Source organism: Stylophora pistillata, chromosome 9 (genome assembly GCF_964205215.1).
Source record: "Stylophora pistillata chromosome 9, jaStyPist1.2, whole genome shotgun sequence".
NCBI lineage: Eukaryota > Metazoa > Cnidaria > Anthozoa > Scleractinia > Pocilloporidae > Stylophora > Stylophora pistillata.
The window spans coordinates 18687701-18702050 of NC_142527.1; the positions used below are offsets into that span (position 1 = coordinate 18687701).

The 14350-nt window shown below is 39.0% G+C and overlaps 6 protein-coding genes and 1 long non-coding RNA gene across 7 annotated transcripts in view; 4 read left to right on the plus strand and 3 right to left on the minus strand.

Annotated features, from left to right (window-relative positions):
• The window catches only part of LOC148723632 (uncharacterized), a 14844-nt gene extending 14694 nt beyond the window's left edge, over positions 1-150 (minus strand). The window contains exon 1 of the long non-coding RNA XR_015991414.1: positions 1-150. This exon is cut by the window's left edge and continues 822 nt beyond it. This is a non-coding gene — a long non-coding RNA (uncharacterized LOC148723632).
• Positions 151-160: 10 nt separating this feature from the next.
• LOC148723635 (uncharacterized) lies at positions 161-1311 on the plus strand. The gene has a single exon (XM_088732255.1). The coding sequence runs from the start codon at positions 276-278 to the stop codon at positions 1158-1160; it is 885 nt and encodes a 294-aa protein (XP_088588381.1). The 5' UTR covers positions 161-275; the 3' UTR covers positions 1161-1311.
• A 3694-nt stretch (positions 1312-5005) lies between these two features.
• LOC148723636 (uncharacterized) lies at positions 5006-6460 on the plus strand. The gene is made up of 2 exons (XM_088732258.1): positions 5006-5338; positions 5760-6460. The coding sequence occupies exons 1-2, from the start codon at positions 5041-5043 to the stop codon at positions 6458-6460; spliced, it is 999 nt and encodes a 332-aa protein (XP_088588384.1). The 5' UTR covers positions 5006-5040.
• A 54-nt stretch (positions 6461-6514) lies between these two features.
• Positions 6515-7668, plus strand: LOC148723637 (uncharacterized). The gene has a single exon (XM_088732260.1). The coding sequence runs from the start codon at positions 6515-6517 to the stop codon at positions 7070-7072; it is 558 nt and encodes a 185-aa protein (XP_088588386.1). The 3' UTR covers positions 7073-7668.
• Positions 7669-7742: 74 nt separating this feature from the next.
• Positions 7743-8935, minus strand: LOC111334715 (uncharacterized). Its single transcript, XM_022940530.2, has one exon. The coding sequence runs from the start codon at positions 8544-8546 to the stop codon at positions 7743-7745; it is 804 nt and encodes a 267-aa protein (XP_022796265.2). The 5' UTR covers positions 8547-8935.
• Positions 8936-10156: 1221 nt separating this feature from the next.
• LOC148723638 (uncharacterized) lies at positions 10157-12913 on the plus strand. The gene has a single exon (XM_088732257.1). It carries the CDS (start codon positions 10179-10181, stop codon positions 12849-12851), a length of 2673 nt encoding a protein of 890 aa, XP_088588383.1. The 5' UTR covers positions 10157-10178; the 3' UTR covers positions 12852-12913.
• LOC148723639 (uncharacterized) lies at positions 11556-14350 on the minus strand. Its single transcript, XM_088732259.1, has 3 exons — positions 14062-14350; positions 13895-13980; positions 11556-13631 (listed from the first exon to the last, which is right to left on the minus strand). Exons 1-3 carry the CDS (start codon positions 14239-14241, stop codon positions 13214-13216), a joined length of 684 nt encoding a protein of 227 aa, XP_088588385.1. The 5' UTR covers positions 14242-14350; the 3' UTR covers positions 11556-13213.

Below are 14350 nucleotides of genomic sequence, written 5' to 3' on the forward strand. Positions count from 1 at the left end.
GACAACACGAAGAAACACTTCAAGCCTCTGCTGCCAAAATACTCAAGTTAGATGAGCCAGGTGAACAAGTAAAAGACATTTTTGCGAACAGTTCTCTGAACGAAAATGTTGAGGATGTTGCTAGCCACTTTGAAACGTTGAGTGTGGCCGACATAGAAGCCAATAAAAATGAAACCGTAAAATGTGATCAAGCTGAATCAAGCACTCAGACAGACGAGTTTGAATATTTGTTCAGCTCAAAATGCTCTTGCAAAGCACCTTTTGACGCTGATGATATGACAGATGACGAAAAAGTAAGGTTTTACACTGGTCTTACCGAAGCTAAAACTCTCCAACTTGTTTTCGAGCATGTCTCACCCTTTGTTACGCGTAAATCGAAATCTCTCTCTAAATTCCAAGAGATGGTCATGTCACTGATGAAAAATCGAATTAACGTCCCATATCAAGATCTTTCATACCGTTTTGGAGTATCAGTGTCAACGGTCTACAGAATTTATACTACCTGGATGGAAGTTATGGATGCTCGACTCTCACCATTGATTTACTGGCCAGAGCGACATGAACTATGGCACACAATGCCCAAATGTTTTCAATCTGCATTTGGAAATAGAACCACAGTAATTATCGACTGCTTTGAGATTTTCATTGAGCGCCCTACGAATCTTCTTGCAAGGGCACAGACATTTTCATCCTACAAGCACCACAACACCATCAAGGTACTCATTGGTATCACCCCCCAAGGGACAATTTCATTCTTGTCAAATGCTTGGGGAGGCAGAACCTCTGACAAATATTTAACTGAAAATTGTGGTCTGCTGAATAAGCTTCTTCCTGGAGATATGGTAATGGCAGATAGGGGATTTACTGTTGAAGAAAGTGTGGCTTTTAAAAGAGCTGAACTGGTGATACCTGCTTTTACTAAAGGAAAAACACAACTAGACCCTATCGACGTAGAAAAGACAAGGGAAATTGCCCATGTCAGAATTCACGTTGAGAGAGTGATTGGGCTTCTACGCAGAAAGTATACCATTTTGGAGGGAATTCTTCCAACAGACTTTTTATCCACTAGTTCTAAGGATCAATCTCCATTGATTGATCAGATTCTAAGGGTTTCAGCTGCACTTACAAACTTATGTCCCCCAATTGTACCATTTGACTGATCATCGATGAACATTTAGGAAATTAGTTTACCTGTGTGGGTACGTAATCAGATCAATATCAATATTATCTAGAAATATTTATCATATATGTAACTATTCATGAAACGTTTAGGTCAAGTAGAATATAATAGAATGGCAGTTATATTTATAATGTTATTATGATTGCTTGGAGATACAGATTTTATTTTCTCAGGAAAAAAGATCTCACAAGTGGTGAGTTTTCATCTAGGGTGGTTATTTGTCCCAAGCTATACCATATTTCCCTTGAACTTGACAGTAAATTTAAACAATTTTAGAATATTTATACTATATACTTTTCTCCAAGTCTCTTGCTTAGGTCTAAGAATTCACAACTACTAAAAACAGTAACTTCTGGGTATGCTATTTGTCTGACCAATCTGTGCCATAGTTACATTCAATTTTACATTTTAAATCAGTCTGATTTCAGAAACATCTTATTTGAAAATCGTAAAAAGCAAACAGTACATAGTGAGACATGATGAGATTACTAATTGATTAATCCAATTAATTGCTATTTCACTATTTTCCAATTAATGATGGTTTTTCACCATTTTTGAGTACGGCAACATTTCTGAAAGCAGATGCATTTGTTTAAGTCTTGCTACTTATGTCTCAGAATAACTGAAAATCTGAAGCTTTAATGATTTCATTGCAATCAAAAACTAGGGAACATTGTAATAACTCCATCTTTAAGACACTGAAGCAGGTGTGGCCGCATTCTTGTTATGTCAAAAGTAAAGTCTTCTGGTTTGTAACCATGCACTAAGCAGGCTGCAAATGCAATGGCAAAAACGCCACAGTCACTCCCATTAAGCTGCTGTTGTACAGGAACATTAGTTATTCCTGTAAAGCTGTCTGCCATCATGTTCTCAACCTGCTCCCTGACTTCCATTTCTATGATATCATGGTACAGGCTATCATAAAGTCTAACCTCTCCAGGCTGACATCCAATTGAGCCAATGCACACCCAGTGAAAACTACCCGTGTGCAGAATTTGTACAAACTCACTAGTAATAATACTGAAGTTTCTACATGGGCCCAATGTTGTTCTTTGGAACCCTTCAATTAAAGGATTGACTTTCTTAAGGCATATCTGTGCTTGCTGGATGATTGTACAATCAAGATAGCCATTACTGGACATTATGATCTCAAAATGTTCTTGAGTTAAATCACCAAGAGGTGCCAATTTATCAGTGTTCCCTTTGGTTTCTTTAATGATCTCAGCCTCATCATCACTTGAATTTTGACTATCATCAATTATTGGAGAAACTACATGATTAACTGGCTCAGATTGCTGTGAAGTACCTGGAGCACAAGTGGTAGGTTGGTGATTAGATGCCTTGTAAACATCTGTTTTGGTACCTGTGAATAAGGGTTGAAAATCACTGAGAGGTGCCAATTTGTCAATGTTCTCTTTGGTTTCTTTAATGATCTCAGGCTCATCATCACTTGAATCTTGACGATCATCAATTATTGGAGAAACTGCATGATTAACTGGCTGAAGTTGCTGAGAAGTACAAGTGGTAGGTTGGTTATTGGGTGTCTTGTAAACATCTGTTTTAGTGCCTGAGACTGCAGGCTGATAATTTCCATTAACTTTGCAGCTGCTACACATCCAGTTAGTTTGCCAATTGTTAGGCATTCTTTTGTAATGCAAACAATCAAGGTGGAAAAATTGTCCATTCTTACATTCATTATTGTGACACTTGATTAGTCTGTCAGTCCTTGTTGCCTTTTTGCCACAGATGCAAACACTAGTGCGACTCAATGCTTTTTCATCGTTAGAATTATTATTGCACACCTTGCTACCCCTCTTTGGCTTTTGGAATTTAGGAAGTAGACAGCAAGTTGGGCAATACCATGTTTTAGGAATTGCCTCAGTAATACGCAAACAAGAATAATGAAATTTCTTGATATTGCAATCTTTATTGCTGCATTCAAGAACTCTTTCATCCAGTTTCTTTTGACAGTAGCAAATCCCATCTGGGTCAATAGTGCAGGCAATACCAGGTAAATGTTGTTTTCTGGTGTACCATCTTGATGTCAGCTCAGGTAATACACATATTCTCCAAGTCTGGGTTAACTTGGGAACAACAACATCCCAATGCTCTGGATTTGGCATTATTCTCTCTACAAAGATAATGGGACCAGATTCTGAGAAAGAACAAACTACAAAGTCACAATATTTGCATTCTGTGATGAGCAGTTGTTGTTGTACCTGGAAATAATATTGATGGTCCCTCTTCAATTGTAGCTCTCCATCAACTAGTTGAAGACAAGATGATTTCTTTTGAAAGTAACTATCAAAGTCACCATTCTTCAGGCTAAAGGGGCACTTGACCTCTCTACACCCATCACCGCAACAAGAACAAGTAACCAAAAAGTCAGGAGTTGCGTGCAGCCATGGTCTGCTTTTGTCGATAAACATTCCACACTTGGACACATTAAAATCTTTATGCTTCCCTGATACTGCTTTTGTGTAGGCATCAATAGCCTTGGCTTCATTTTTGTTCCCATACAAAGTTGCCTCAGTTGTCACTTTAAATAGCTGAGGATAACAAATGGTTTTCACCAATGATATCGATGGTTGTGCTGCAATTGTATGGAAAACGGTATGACTTTGGGACGCTCCAATTCTACCTGCTCGGTGAATAAAAAATGCAGATGTTCGTGACTGTTCTCGGGTGTCCTCCTCAATAGTTTCTATCTCTGCTTCCGAGAGAGATATGTCAATTTCAGAGCATTTAGTTAGCAAATCAACATAGTTCAACTTTAAGTTTTCAGGATCAAACAGGTCACTGAGGGTAGGAATCCGCCGGCTTTTCAACATAAAGCTATCAGCATAAGGTGAAATAAGACTAAGAATAACAGGCTTGTTTTTACATTCATTTAACTTGCGGAAAAGATCGCCAATTTCTTGGTCAGATGGTTTACACTCTGCTGATTTTGACGGCGCTTTGTTTTGGCTGGATTGGCTATCAACGTTGAACTGGCCTTCGTCGATTTTCTTGTCAAGTTCAACTTTCATTCGCCTAGCTCATCTAAAATCTATGTCCTTAACTTTGGAATAGGGCACTTCTTTCACGTACGTTGGTAACAACCAGGTACATTTGACCTGAGTGCAGGCAAGTTTTCCGTGTATTCGTGTCCACGCTTCGATATAAAATAATACACTTGCGATATGTGAACACGATTCTCCTAAACCAGCAAGACAATTAAAGCAATGAGCGGACGCAATTACTCCTTCTTTATTGGCAATGATCCATACTTTGATAGGTGGATCGTTCATTCTTTGCGATCGACGAACCTTACCAATGACAACAAACATATCTGCGATAACTCTTCCTTGAACGCTCGTTACAAACCCTGAGACCACTTGATTGTATGCCTCCAAACTTTTAAAGTTCTTAAACTGGTTTAGTGTGTAGTAGCTTGTTTCTAAAACAAGGTAAGATACAAGATCCCCGGCTTCTATCGGGGGAAGACATTCTGGATCGAAGTGTGAAGTATCGAGCGTAGAGGGATCGATGCCTATTACTGCAATTTTTTCCACATAACGGCATCGCACGTGGTTATCTAGACCTTTTACATATTCAGATAAGACGAGTGAGGATTTTTCTACTGTATTCTGTTCTTTTACAAGTGTGTTTTTGCTAGAATCGCTCAAAAAACTGTCCGACATTAAGTCAAAATACTAAGCACGTGAGGCGAGTTCACATATGCAAATGAGCTACCTGTACTCAAAGATGGCGGACAGTAAATCGATGACGTCATATGAAAAGCAAGAATTTTGGTTGATTTCTCAAGTGTGTTGTCATTTTCTCGAGTATTTTTAGAAATGAATGAATGAAATGAATGAATGAATGAAAGTTTAAGCACCGAGGAAACGTCCCCTGTTACTCGAAAGAGAAGAGGAAAGTATTGTGCAGCTTTTGACTGTAATAATAGCGCCTACGACATAAACGGAACGCGAACAAGTTACCATTTCTTTGAGTTTCCTAAGGACGCTCAGCGAAGAAAACGGTGGTGTTCCCTCATCAAGCGGCGACATGGACAGGATGGATTTGTCGTTTCCACTTCCACCGTTCTTTGCCATGAACATTTTCGAACCGAAGATATTTCAAAAAAACTTACTGGTCGCTGGATTTTAAAGAAAGGTTTGTGATATTTCGGTCGTTTGTTGTGCTTTTGTTTTGTTTACATGACAACAGTGCTGAGTGCATTTCGTATTTAAACTATGAAAAACTAAAAATGCGAAGATATTTTGGTCTTTTTAATACCAAGTAGCCCTTAAAGTTTTTCCAAATCACAGACTGCTTGTATTTTTTGAGTGAGTATTGTTTACATTGTATGTTAAAATTTCTGATTATTTTGCTGTGTCTTGTTTCGTACACATGACAGCAGTGTTAAGCTAAGAAAATGTAAAATGTTTGTATTGTTCATATGAGTGTTGTTTATTGTGAACTTTATGATTCCAGTGTTTCATAATGTGTTATATGTTTTGCTGGACTTTAAAAGTAATAAATTATTGCAGCTTAATTTATTATTTGTTTATTAATTAATTGATTTATTTATTAGGTGCAGAGCCTTGTCTTTTTAGCTGGACCTTGGGAAAGAAGCAAAGGAAGGCACCAGCGGAAAGAATGCAACAAGTAACCGATGAGTCAACTCCAGAGTCTGTTGGAGAAGCAGTGTCAGCATTGCATGTTGGAGCCTACAGAGCATTTTCCTCTGATGAACCCTCAACTTCTGCTGCTGGTTCATTGTCACAGTTTGATGAAAATGCTGTTGAATTGGAGAGTGAGACCCCTCAAACAGAGCCTGATATTTTCCTTGAACTGCAAAGAAAAATTGCCTTACTTGAAATTGAACTAGCTGACTGCCAGGAAAAGCTCTGTGAAGCAGAAAAGGAAAAAGCAGTGTTACTGGAACGGCAATTTTCACTCGAAAAAATTAAGGATGACAATGCTGCGGTTTTATTTTACACTGGCTTCCCAAGTTATGATGCATTGATGAGCATCTACAAGTACATTGAACCAAAGCTTGCCAAAATGCAGTATTGGAAGGGCGAAAATCTACTAAAGGAAAGCCAGCCTTATCAAACTGATGATAACAAGCGTAAATCTGGCCCTTCAAGAAAGCTTAGTTATCTGGATGAGTTTCTTCTCGTACTCATGCAACTGAAGGCTGGCCTCTTTGTGCAAGACCTTGCCGACAGATTTGGTATCAGTACCAGCCTAGTATCTAGGATTTGTATCACCTGGATAAATTTGTTGTAGTATGAAATGAAGGAACTGTTTCCATTCCCCACTCAGGAACTTGTCCGCAAAAACATGCCAAAGGAGTTTGCTCACTATGCCACAACTAGGATCATTCTAGACTGCACGGAACTATTTATTCAGCGGCCTTCTGCTATGCTGGCCCAGTCAGAGACATGGTCCGATTATAAACATCATAATACCTGGAAGTTACTAGTTGGGGTAACCCCAAATGGACAGGTAACTTTCCTGTCAGATCTCTGGGGAGGGCGTGTGTTTGATAAGCAAATAACAAGAGAGAGTGGAGTATTGGATTTGTTGGAAGCGGGTGACAATGTCATGGTAGACCGAGGATTTGACATTTCTGCAATTGTACCTGCTGGTGTTTCAGTTAACATGCCACCATTTCTGGCCGGTCGTGAACAAATGACGGCAGCTGAAACCGAAGAAACTATGAGCATCGCTTCAGTCCGGATTCATGTGGAGCGTGGTATTGGCCGCATTAAGACTTACCACATTTTAGATGGCATTTTACCGAACACCTTAAGCCCTTATGCAACACAAATTGCAACTGTCTGTGGCCTTCTGACAAATTTTCTACCCCCTTTACTGCCACCGGCTAATAGCTCATGATTCCCGCTTAAGCTTTCATATAGTGAGTGTGTGTATACATTCCGTAATTTTGGGCTGATTAACAGGCAGGCTGCCCCGGTTAGCTGGGATGACTTTTGTTCAGTAGCATGGCTACTTGGCAACAGCTTGAAAGAAAATGGCGTTTTTAAAGCGACTATAACAATATCATTGCTTGCATGTTAAATAGGCGGAATGTTTTTCTACTTTTGTTGCATTTTACAAGTGTGACAGAAGCCCAGCTAGCCAGCTCAGCCCGGTTCATGTAATCAGCCTCTTAGCTTCCATTAGTTTCATATTCTATGTAACCATTGGGATTTTGTACCACTGTCTTATTAACCAACCAGGGGGTCTGTATGGGAGAATTTTGACCTTGGTCATGAGTACAGGCCGAATGAAGTGAGATCTGTACTCATGACCAAGGTCAAGATTGTCACATACAGACAGACAGACAACCTAAGCTCGGTTAATAAGCTTTTTTTTTTTCTATGGAAAAATCTGACATTCCTTTTGAGACAGACATAATTAATATAAAACAAATAATCATGGAACCAAGTGTTTACTTTATTTCAGTAAAAAATGAAATTACATGTATTTTTTGCACTGTTCATGCTAAAAGAAAAGAATGGTTTTGAATTTTACCCTTAATATTTACAAGTATTCATTGTTCACCTCATTTTTCTCTCTGAAGTGTTAACTTTAAACCACTTCTTGAGCTTGAATAGTGTCCGAATGGAAGCCAACCACCATGTAGGTAAAGGACCTTTCCTCTTTTCACTCGTGCGGTCAGCACCTCAGGAAAAAAAGCCCTTCGATAAAAATAATCAATCTTTGGTAACAAGTCATCGCGCCATTTGCTGTTATCAATAAACAGTGGCATGTTTTCTCCAAAGTACACTACTAAAAAAATGCCTTCAAGGGGTATGAGGGAACAGTACAGCTGACCTTGAATTTGACAAAAGTAGTTGTGGTTCCTTTTCAGTTGAACAGACCCATCAGCTAGTTTTTCCAGGAAAAAATTCTTTGCTTTACAGGCTTCATCGACAGTCATGTCAGCTTTGCTGAAAGGAGACTTGATCTCCATCCCCCATTTTTCACCAGTGTCCATTATTGTCACTATTCTGTCCAAGCTTGCGCCGAGGTATGGTTTGTCCTTTGACAATGACAATCCCGTTTCCTCCACCTTTACTCTGATTCCATCCTGACCCATTTCCTTTATAAATAAATTTACAGCTTTTTCTTCACTTTCGATTCCATATTGGACAGCTTCAGTTGTAAAGTTACCATAAAGTATTGCCTTTATTTTATTTGACGGCTCCACTTTTGTTTTGGCAGCATTTCCAAAATTTGATGCTGTTAATACAGTTTTCCTTTTTTCAAACCAAAAATCGTTTTTTGATTGCCCTCTGGTCAGCCTCTCAGTTTCCTTGATCTCCTCTGGGGTAATGGTTAGGCTCGTAACATGTTCATCGGTCATAGTTTTAAAGCGATTAGTAGCTATGTCATAGCTGTCGGTGAAGGCAACAGTTTCCTCGACTTGCTCTTCAGTCTCTTGAAGGGTGGGTTCCTCAGAACAGTTTGATTTTAGGTCGTGAAAGAGGAAGAATGAGCTTGAAGGCAGACAGTTTTGGAGGTTTTCGCTTAAAGTTTTGAACCCTTCTGCATCCCTGTTGCGCTGTTGTGGTGGTCTTGGGTCAAAGTTTATCAACTTTGACTTGAGTCGGATGTTTTTCTTTCCAAACCTTATTTTTCTTATTAAGACCTGGTCAAGGGGTTTGGCTGCAACGCTCTGATTGCGTGGAACAACCCATACAGAAAGACGCAATGTACAAGACAGAGGTTCAGGATGATTTTGAAGACCGCGTCTTGTGAAGTCTTCTAAGGCAAACAGCACACTTTCCTTTTCCTTGAATGCCAAGCCCCGCGGGACAGGTACAGGCTGAGTGTAATATATCACACTGAGGTGTGAACTCCACGACCACGCGGTAAGGCGACTTTTTCATCGATGGCAGAACAGTGGCTTTCACGTACGTCTTGCCATCATAGGATTTGCTTTCCAGCCTCTTAATGTTCCCTTCAAAGAAAAATTGATACGACTTCAATTTCTTGTAGTTTGTTCCCTTGAGAACAATGTGGCGGTACTTGTGAGTTGACACAACAAGGTAGTCGTAAAGCTGAATGAAATTCAGCTCGGGGAGCTGACGCAAATCAGTGGACCATCCGAGAGCTGAGATTCTTCGTAAAGTATCATCATACTTGAATTCGCCTCCATTTTCTGCAGTACTTTGATCATTCTGAGGAATATTATCGCCAGTTTGCTGGTGATTCTCACCCAGTCGTAGCACATTACGCATTAGAATAGCGTATACCTTTAACACCAAGTCCACTTTAATTCCGCCCATCGCTTCCGAATTTGACATGGCCAGAAATCCGTGACAGCATGGCCGCCACGCACGCGAATCGATGTCAAACTCGGTCTTAGGTTACAAACGAGTCGCAAAATCACTACAAGGAAAACAGTGCGCTTTCAGCTAACCTTCTTTTAATAATTGCTCCTGTGTTACAACCGCCAGAGGAGACAAGTTCTTCCAGATCGCAAAATAAAGTGGATTATATGTACAACCTTTCGCTGCGTGCTCTGTGTGCATTTGCATGTGTTAAAGCGGTTCCCGAAGCAATTTTTGTTGGACGTAGAAATCCTCGCATTCCGCCATACATTTTCTTAATAACTGTCCGAAGGTAGCATAAATTGTCGAAAATCAACCCACTTCACGGGTTCACAGGAATGTTCTTCCAGATCGAACTGATTTGTTCACATGCTAAACTTCATTTATAGTGCAAAAATAGGAGCCTTTGAAGCCACTAAATCGGTTCCAAACTTGGTGGAAAAACAGCCCAAATACTGCTAAATAGTTCTCAATGTGACGCCATTTTTAAAACCCAAGAAAAATTTCGGGAAAACGCCATGTTTTTAGTCGACCGTCAACCGTAGTTTTTAGCCCCTTCGTCCTCCATCTTGAATCCCAAAATGCTTTACTTGACCTATGTAACCGTGCCTTTAATAAATTGTACAATGGCGTTACACAATCTCCGAAAATTTGCAAGTAAAATGAGCGACGAATTTAGTCAATGTTGCTCGCGTTTTAAGGATGCAATCAAATTCACTCAACCGGAATTAAGATATGAGGCGAGGGAAAAAGAGAAAAGAGTGCTTTTTACTTTGGAAATTCCTTATCCTCTTTTTAGAGAATGGCATAAAACTGTTCAAGAACGAAACGTTCTGTCGCGTGACACTTCAAGATCAAGATTTGGTCAAGATTTGTCAAGCGGATGTGAAGAGATAGAGGCAAATTCTCCTTCTACAAGCGCAGCAGAAAACTCACCCACGGCAAAAAGGTTCAGCTACATAGATTTGGTGGAAAAGTGCACATTCGGGCAATGCTTTGCCTTTAGCGATGATGAAAATATACGAGATGGAATCGATGAAGCTTTGTTAAATATTGCTTATAAAATTTCATTAGATTACAAAAAAACTAAGGGCAGGGCAAGAAAAGAGTTGGATAATCGAGTCCGAAAGTTTCATGTTATGGAGGGTCAAACAAAACCTGTACATGAACTCTATCAAGAAATTGAAAACATACAAAATGAGCTACAAGATTGGAAAAAGGCCTATGAAGATTTAGAGTTGGAGAAGGAAAGAATCTATGAGGAAATGGTGCTGGCAGTGAACCAAAAGGAAAATGAAACCCAAGTTTTGCAGAAAACAAACAAAGAGCTTGAAGATTATATTGCATCATTGGAAAATTCTGTGGGGGTTAGTTCATACCAGGGAAAACCTCTTTCAACTGTGAAAAATAAGTTCAGGACCTTGAAAACTTTTATTTCACGAGCCGAAGCTGCTCTCTGGTTCTGCTCTTCCTTTGGTGTTGAACTAGTTGGGTTAACTGTCAAAGAATCAGACAGTGATGTGGTTCACAACATAACAAGTAAACCAGACTGTCAAAATTTACCCACTCAAGCAGGAGAAAGAAAGTATAGTACCTTGTCCACACATGAAAAAGAGAATGTTGAAAAAATCCTTTTCTTACTGGACAAATTTTGTGTGGGGGATTCATTTTACCACGAAATTTCCATGATCACTGATAGTCTACCAAGGTCCTACTTGGTCAAACAATGCCGTGATCAACTGAACAAAATGTGCAAAATTGAACCTCTAAATGCTAAGTTTGAAGGGGCCAGAGTAACTTCCGCTGAAACAGTGTTTAAAATACATATCTCTGATTTCCTGAAGCAAAACAGTGACTTTGACCCCATCACTGATAAAATCAAAATCAAAATCAATGGTGATGGTGCCAGAATGACAAGAAATTCAAATTTTATTTTACTTTCATTTTCCATTCTGCAAACAGAGGAGTCGGTAATGTCTGCAAAAGGAAACAGAACTCTTGGCATAGTCAATGGAACCGAGAGTTACCACACAATAAAAGAGTCATTCCAGAGTTTATTCAATGAGGTAAATGACTTGACTGCCAAAGGTAAAATGAATGTGGATGGCCAAGAGATTCAAACTGAATTATATCTTGGTGGTGATTATAAATTTATTTTACTGATGCTTGGACTGAAGGGGGCAACATCTAATTATGCTTGTGCCTGGTGTAAAACACACAAAAATGATCGCTGGAGAATCAACAATGACTATACAAGTTATAACACTCCCCCCTTAGCAAGAACACTGAAAGAAATGTTTGAAATGTCTAAAAAATCCAGAGATAATTACTGTTGTGATAAACAACCTATACTAAATATACCACTGGATCGTATAGTGGTAGACGAGCTGCACTTAATGCTGAGAATCACAGATATTTTGATTGGAAATCTAGTGGAGGAGTGCCTTGACTGGGATAAAGATGATGACTTAGACCATAAAAAGGGGGCAGCAACAGGATTACACCTAAAAAGCCTTATTAGGGTAATCAAATCTTGTGGTGTTTCTTTTGATGTGTGGGAACAAAGAAATGCAGATGGGAAAGGTAGCGGGAAACATGACTGGACAAGTCTCCTTGGAAAAGACAAAAAGATCCTTTTAGCTGACCTTCCCAGTAAGCTACATAGCATTCTCCACCCAGAAACAGCATCAACTGTGGTTGCAGTCTGGACAGAGTTTGCAGAAATTTACAAAGTTGTCAATGACTGGAACCCTGAGAAAGACCCCACAGAATTTTTCATGAAAGCCAAAGAGTGGATTTCTCTTTTTGTCAGTCTAAATGGCAAAAGAGAAGGGTATGAGAAAGCCAGAGTTACCCCATACATGCACATTATGGTAGCACACATTCCCAAGTTCTTTGAGCTCCACCACTCAGTCAAAATATTTACAGGGCAAGGAGTTGAAAAGAACAATGATGTAGCACGTGCAATAATTCTGAGAAAGTCCAACAAGTGGGATTCTGCAGGAGATGTTCTGCGACAAGAGCAACGTCAGTGGGAGCTTAAAGAACACGAGCGGGAAGTACGCAATTACATGAAGCGCAAGGACAGCTACTGGGATGTTGAAATTAAAGAAAACCGAAAAAAGGCACGAGTAAATTTAAGTCAAGATCCTCTCCAGCAATCTATTGAAGCTCAAAATGAACATCCCCTCCCTGAGTCCACTACCACTGACACTAGCTGTTCTCATATGACAGTGAAGCAATTGAAAGAAGAATTAAAGAAGAGAAATGCGAGAGGATTCAGCAACAAAACCAAGGCTGAACTAATTAAACAACTGGAGGAAATTTGTCAATGAGAAAATATGGAATATTTAGTATTCTGGGAGCATGAAATGGCTTTAGTTACTCTAAGGGGGGATTCCCTTACACATTCAAAATTATATAAACAAACTCACATGAAAAGCTACATGACAAGCAAAGAGTGCAGTGAAAACACATCAACTCAACAAAATTATAATTAACTTTGTAAATAAAAGCAATTTCAAGCAAATTCATACTGTGGATTAAGCCTAGGGTTATTAGATAGGGGCCATGTATATTTTGTACATTCAACTCACTTGTTGGTCATATTCTTATCAGCTTTTGCATTCAGGTGGAACCCCTTACAGTCCCTAAAGCCATTACAGTTTATTTCAATTTCACTTTCTGTTTATAATATCTATGATTGAATACTTACAGGTTGGCGACTGAAATCAATTGATAGTTTCTCAATTAACATTCTCTGATCTTCTTGAATTTTCCCATTTATAATAGAATATGTTTTTGGTGATTTTGCTAAAAACAATCTAATTTTAAATGGATATTTAACCCTTACCCCATCCCCATTACAATCAATAACCCTATCCCAGTTTTCTGGTAAATCACATTTTTTAAAATCATCTTTATCTAACAAAGTATACCCCTTCTCCCTTCCCTCCCTTCCTTTACCATAAAACAAAAAACGAAAACAATCATGATCAAAGTCCAAAATAGCATTAGACCTTGATTTACTTCTTAATTTAAAGAGGACTGATAATCTCAGGTTATCAACGTTTCGAGTTAGCCTCTCTTTATCAACAATTGGCTTGTCAGAAGTTCTGTAAGAAAAATAATGAAAATGGAAACATTGTAAGAGGGGTTGTCTATGAACAAGTAATACTCAAAGCAATGCAAAGGCAGAAGAAAAAGAAAAGCAGCAATCACTGCGTGTATTATTGGTGAAAAAAAAATTAGTTAAGTATAAACCTTTCTATGAATGAGCTTATACGAGTGCATCTCTCTTGTTAATTCCGTATTTCAGCATGTTCAATTGTAATGGTAATTTAAGTACAGTTTGAAAAAATGATACAACAATAAATACCTAATAAGATCGGTAGTCAAGTTATCTTCATCTTCCCAACTATTATGAAACGCGCTGTATCCCTTCCATTTCACTAAATATTGAACCTGAAGATTTTAATTATAAAACTTTAGCATGTAAGAAAATTAATGACATACATCGTAGACCAGGGCAAATTGTGAACTCACCGTTCCATGTGATGTCCTCCTCGAGATTAACCTTTCCACGGCAAAATAATCAGAAGAAACATTAGCTTTCCTTTTTCTACTTTTTTTTTCATCCCAAAGAAGGTCCGCAGAAGAAACATTGTGTAATTGAAGAAATAAACCGCGGCTATTTCTGCTCGAATCCCTTACGCCGCTCGCCATGATTTGCTGTATGTAATCTGATGCAAGAACGCATGCGTACTAGGAATTTTTTGGGATACACGAGCCCCCGTTTCAAACCGCTGACTGTCACAGATTTCTGGCCATGACG

Bases quoted from the DNA above. Each gene is read 5' to 3' on its own strand.
- LOC148723635 (XM_088732255.1), top strand. From the start codon at position 276: ATGACAGATGACGAAAAAGTAAGGTTTTACACTGGTCTTACCGAAGCT.
- LOC148723636 (XM_088732258.1), top strand. From the start codon at position 5,041: ATGAATGAAAGTTTAAGCACCGAGGAAACGTCCCCTGTTACTCGAAAG. The intron at 5,339-5,759 runs GTTTGTGATATT...TTTATTTATTAG, and splicing joins TCGCTGGATTTTAAAGAAAG to GTGCAGAGCCTTGTCTTTTT.
- LOC148723637 (XM_088732260.1), top strand. From the start codon at position 6,515: ATGCCAAAGGAGTTTGCTCACTATGCCACAACTAGGATCATTCTAGAC.
- LOC111334715 (XM_022940530.2), bottom strand. From the start codon at position 8,546: ATGACCGATGAACATGTTACGAGCCTAACCATTACCCCAGAGGAGATC.
- LOC148723638 (XM_088732257.1), top strand. From the start codon at position 10,179: ATGAGCGACGAATTTAGTCAATGTTGCTCGCGTTTTAAGGATGCAATC.
- LOC148723639 (XM_088732259.1), bottom strand. From the start codon at position 14,241: ATGGCGAGCGGCGTAAGGGATTCGAGCAGAAATAGCCGCGGTTTATTT. The intron at 13,981-14,061 runs GTGAGTTCACAA...TAAAATCTTCAG, and splicing joins GGAGGACATCACATGGAACG to GTTCAATATTTAGTGAAATG. The intron at 13,632-13,894 runs GTATTTATTGTT...TTTTTCTTACAG, and splicing joins TTGACTACCGATCTTATTAG to AACTTCTGACAAGCCAATTG.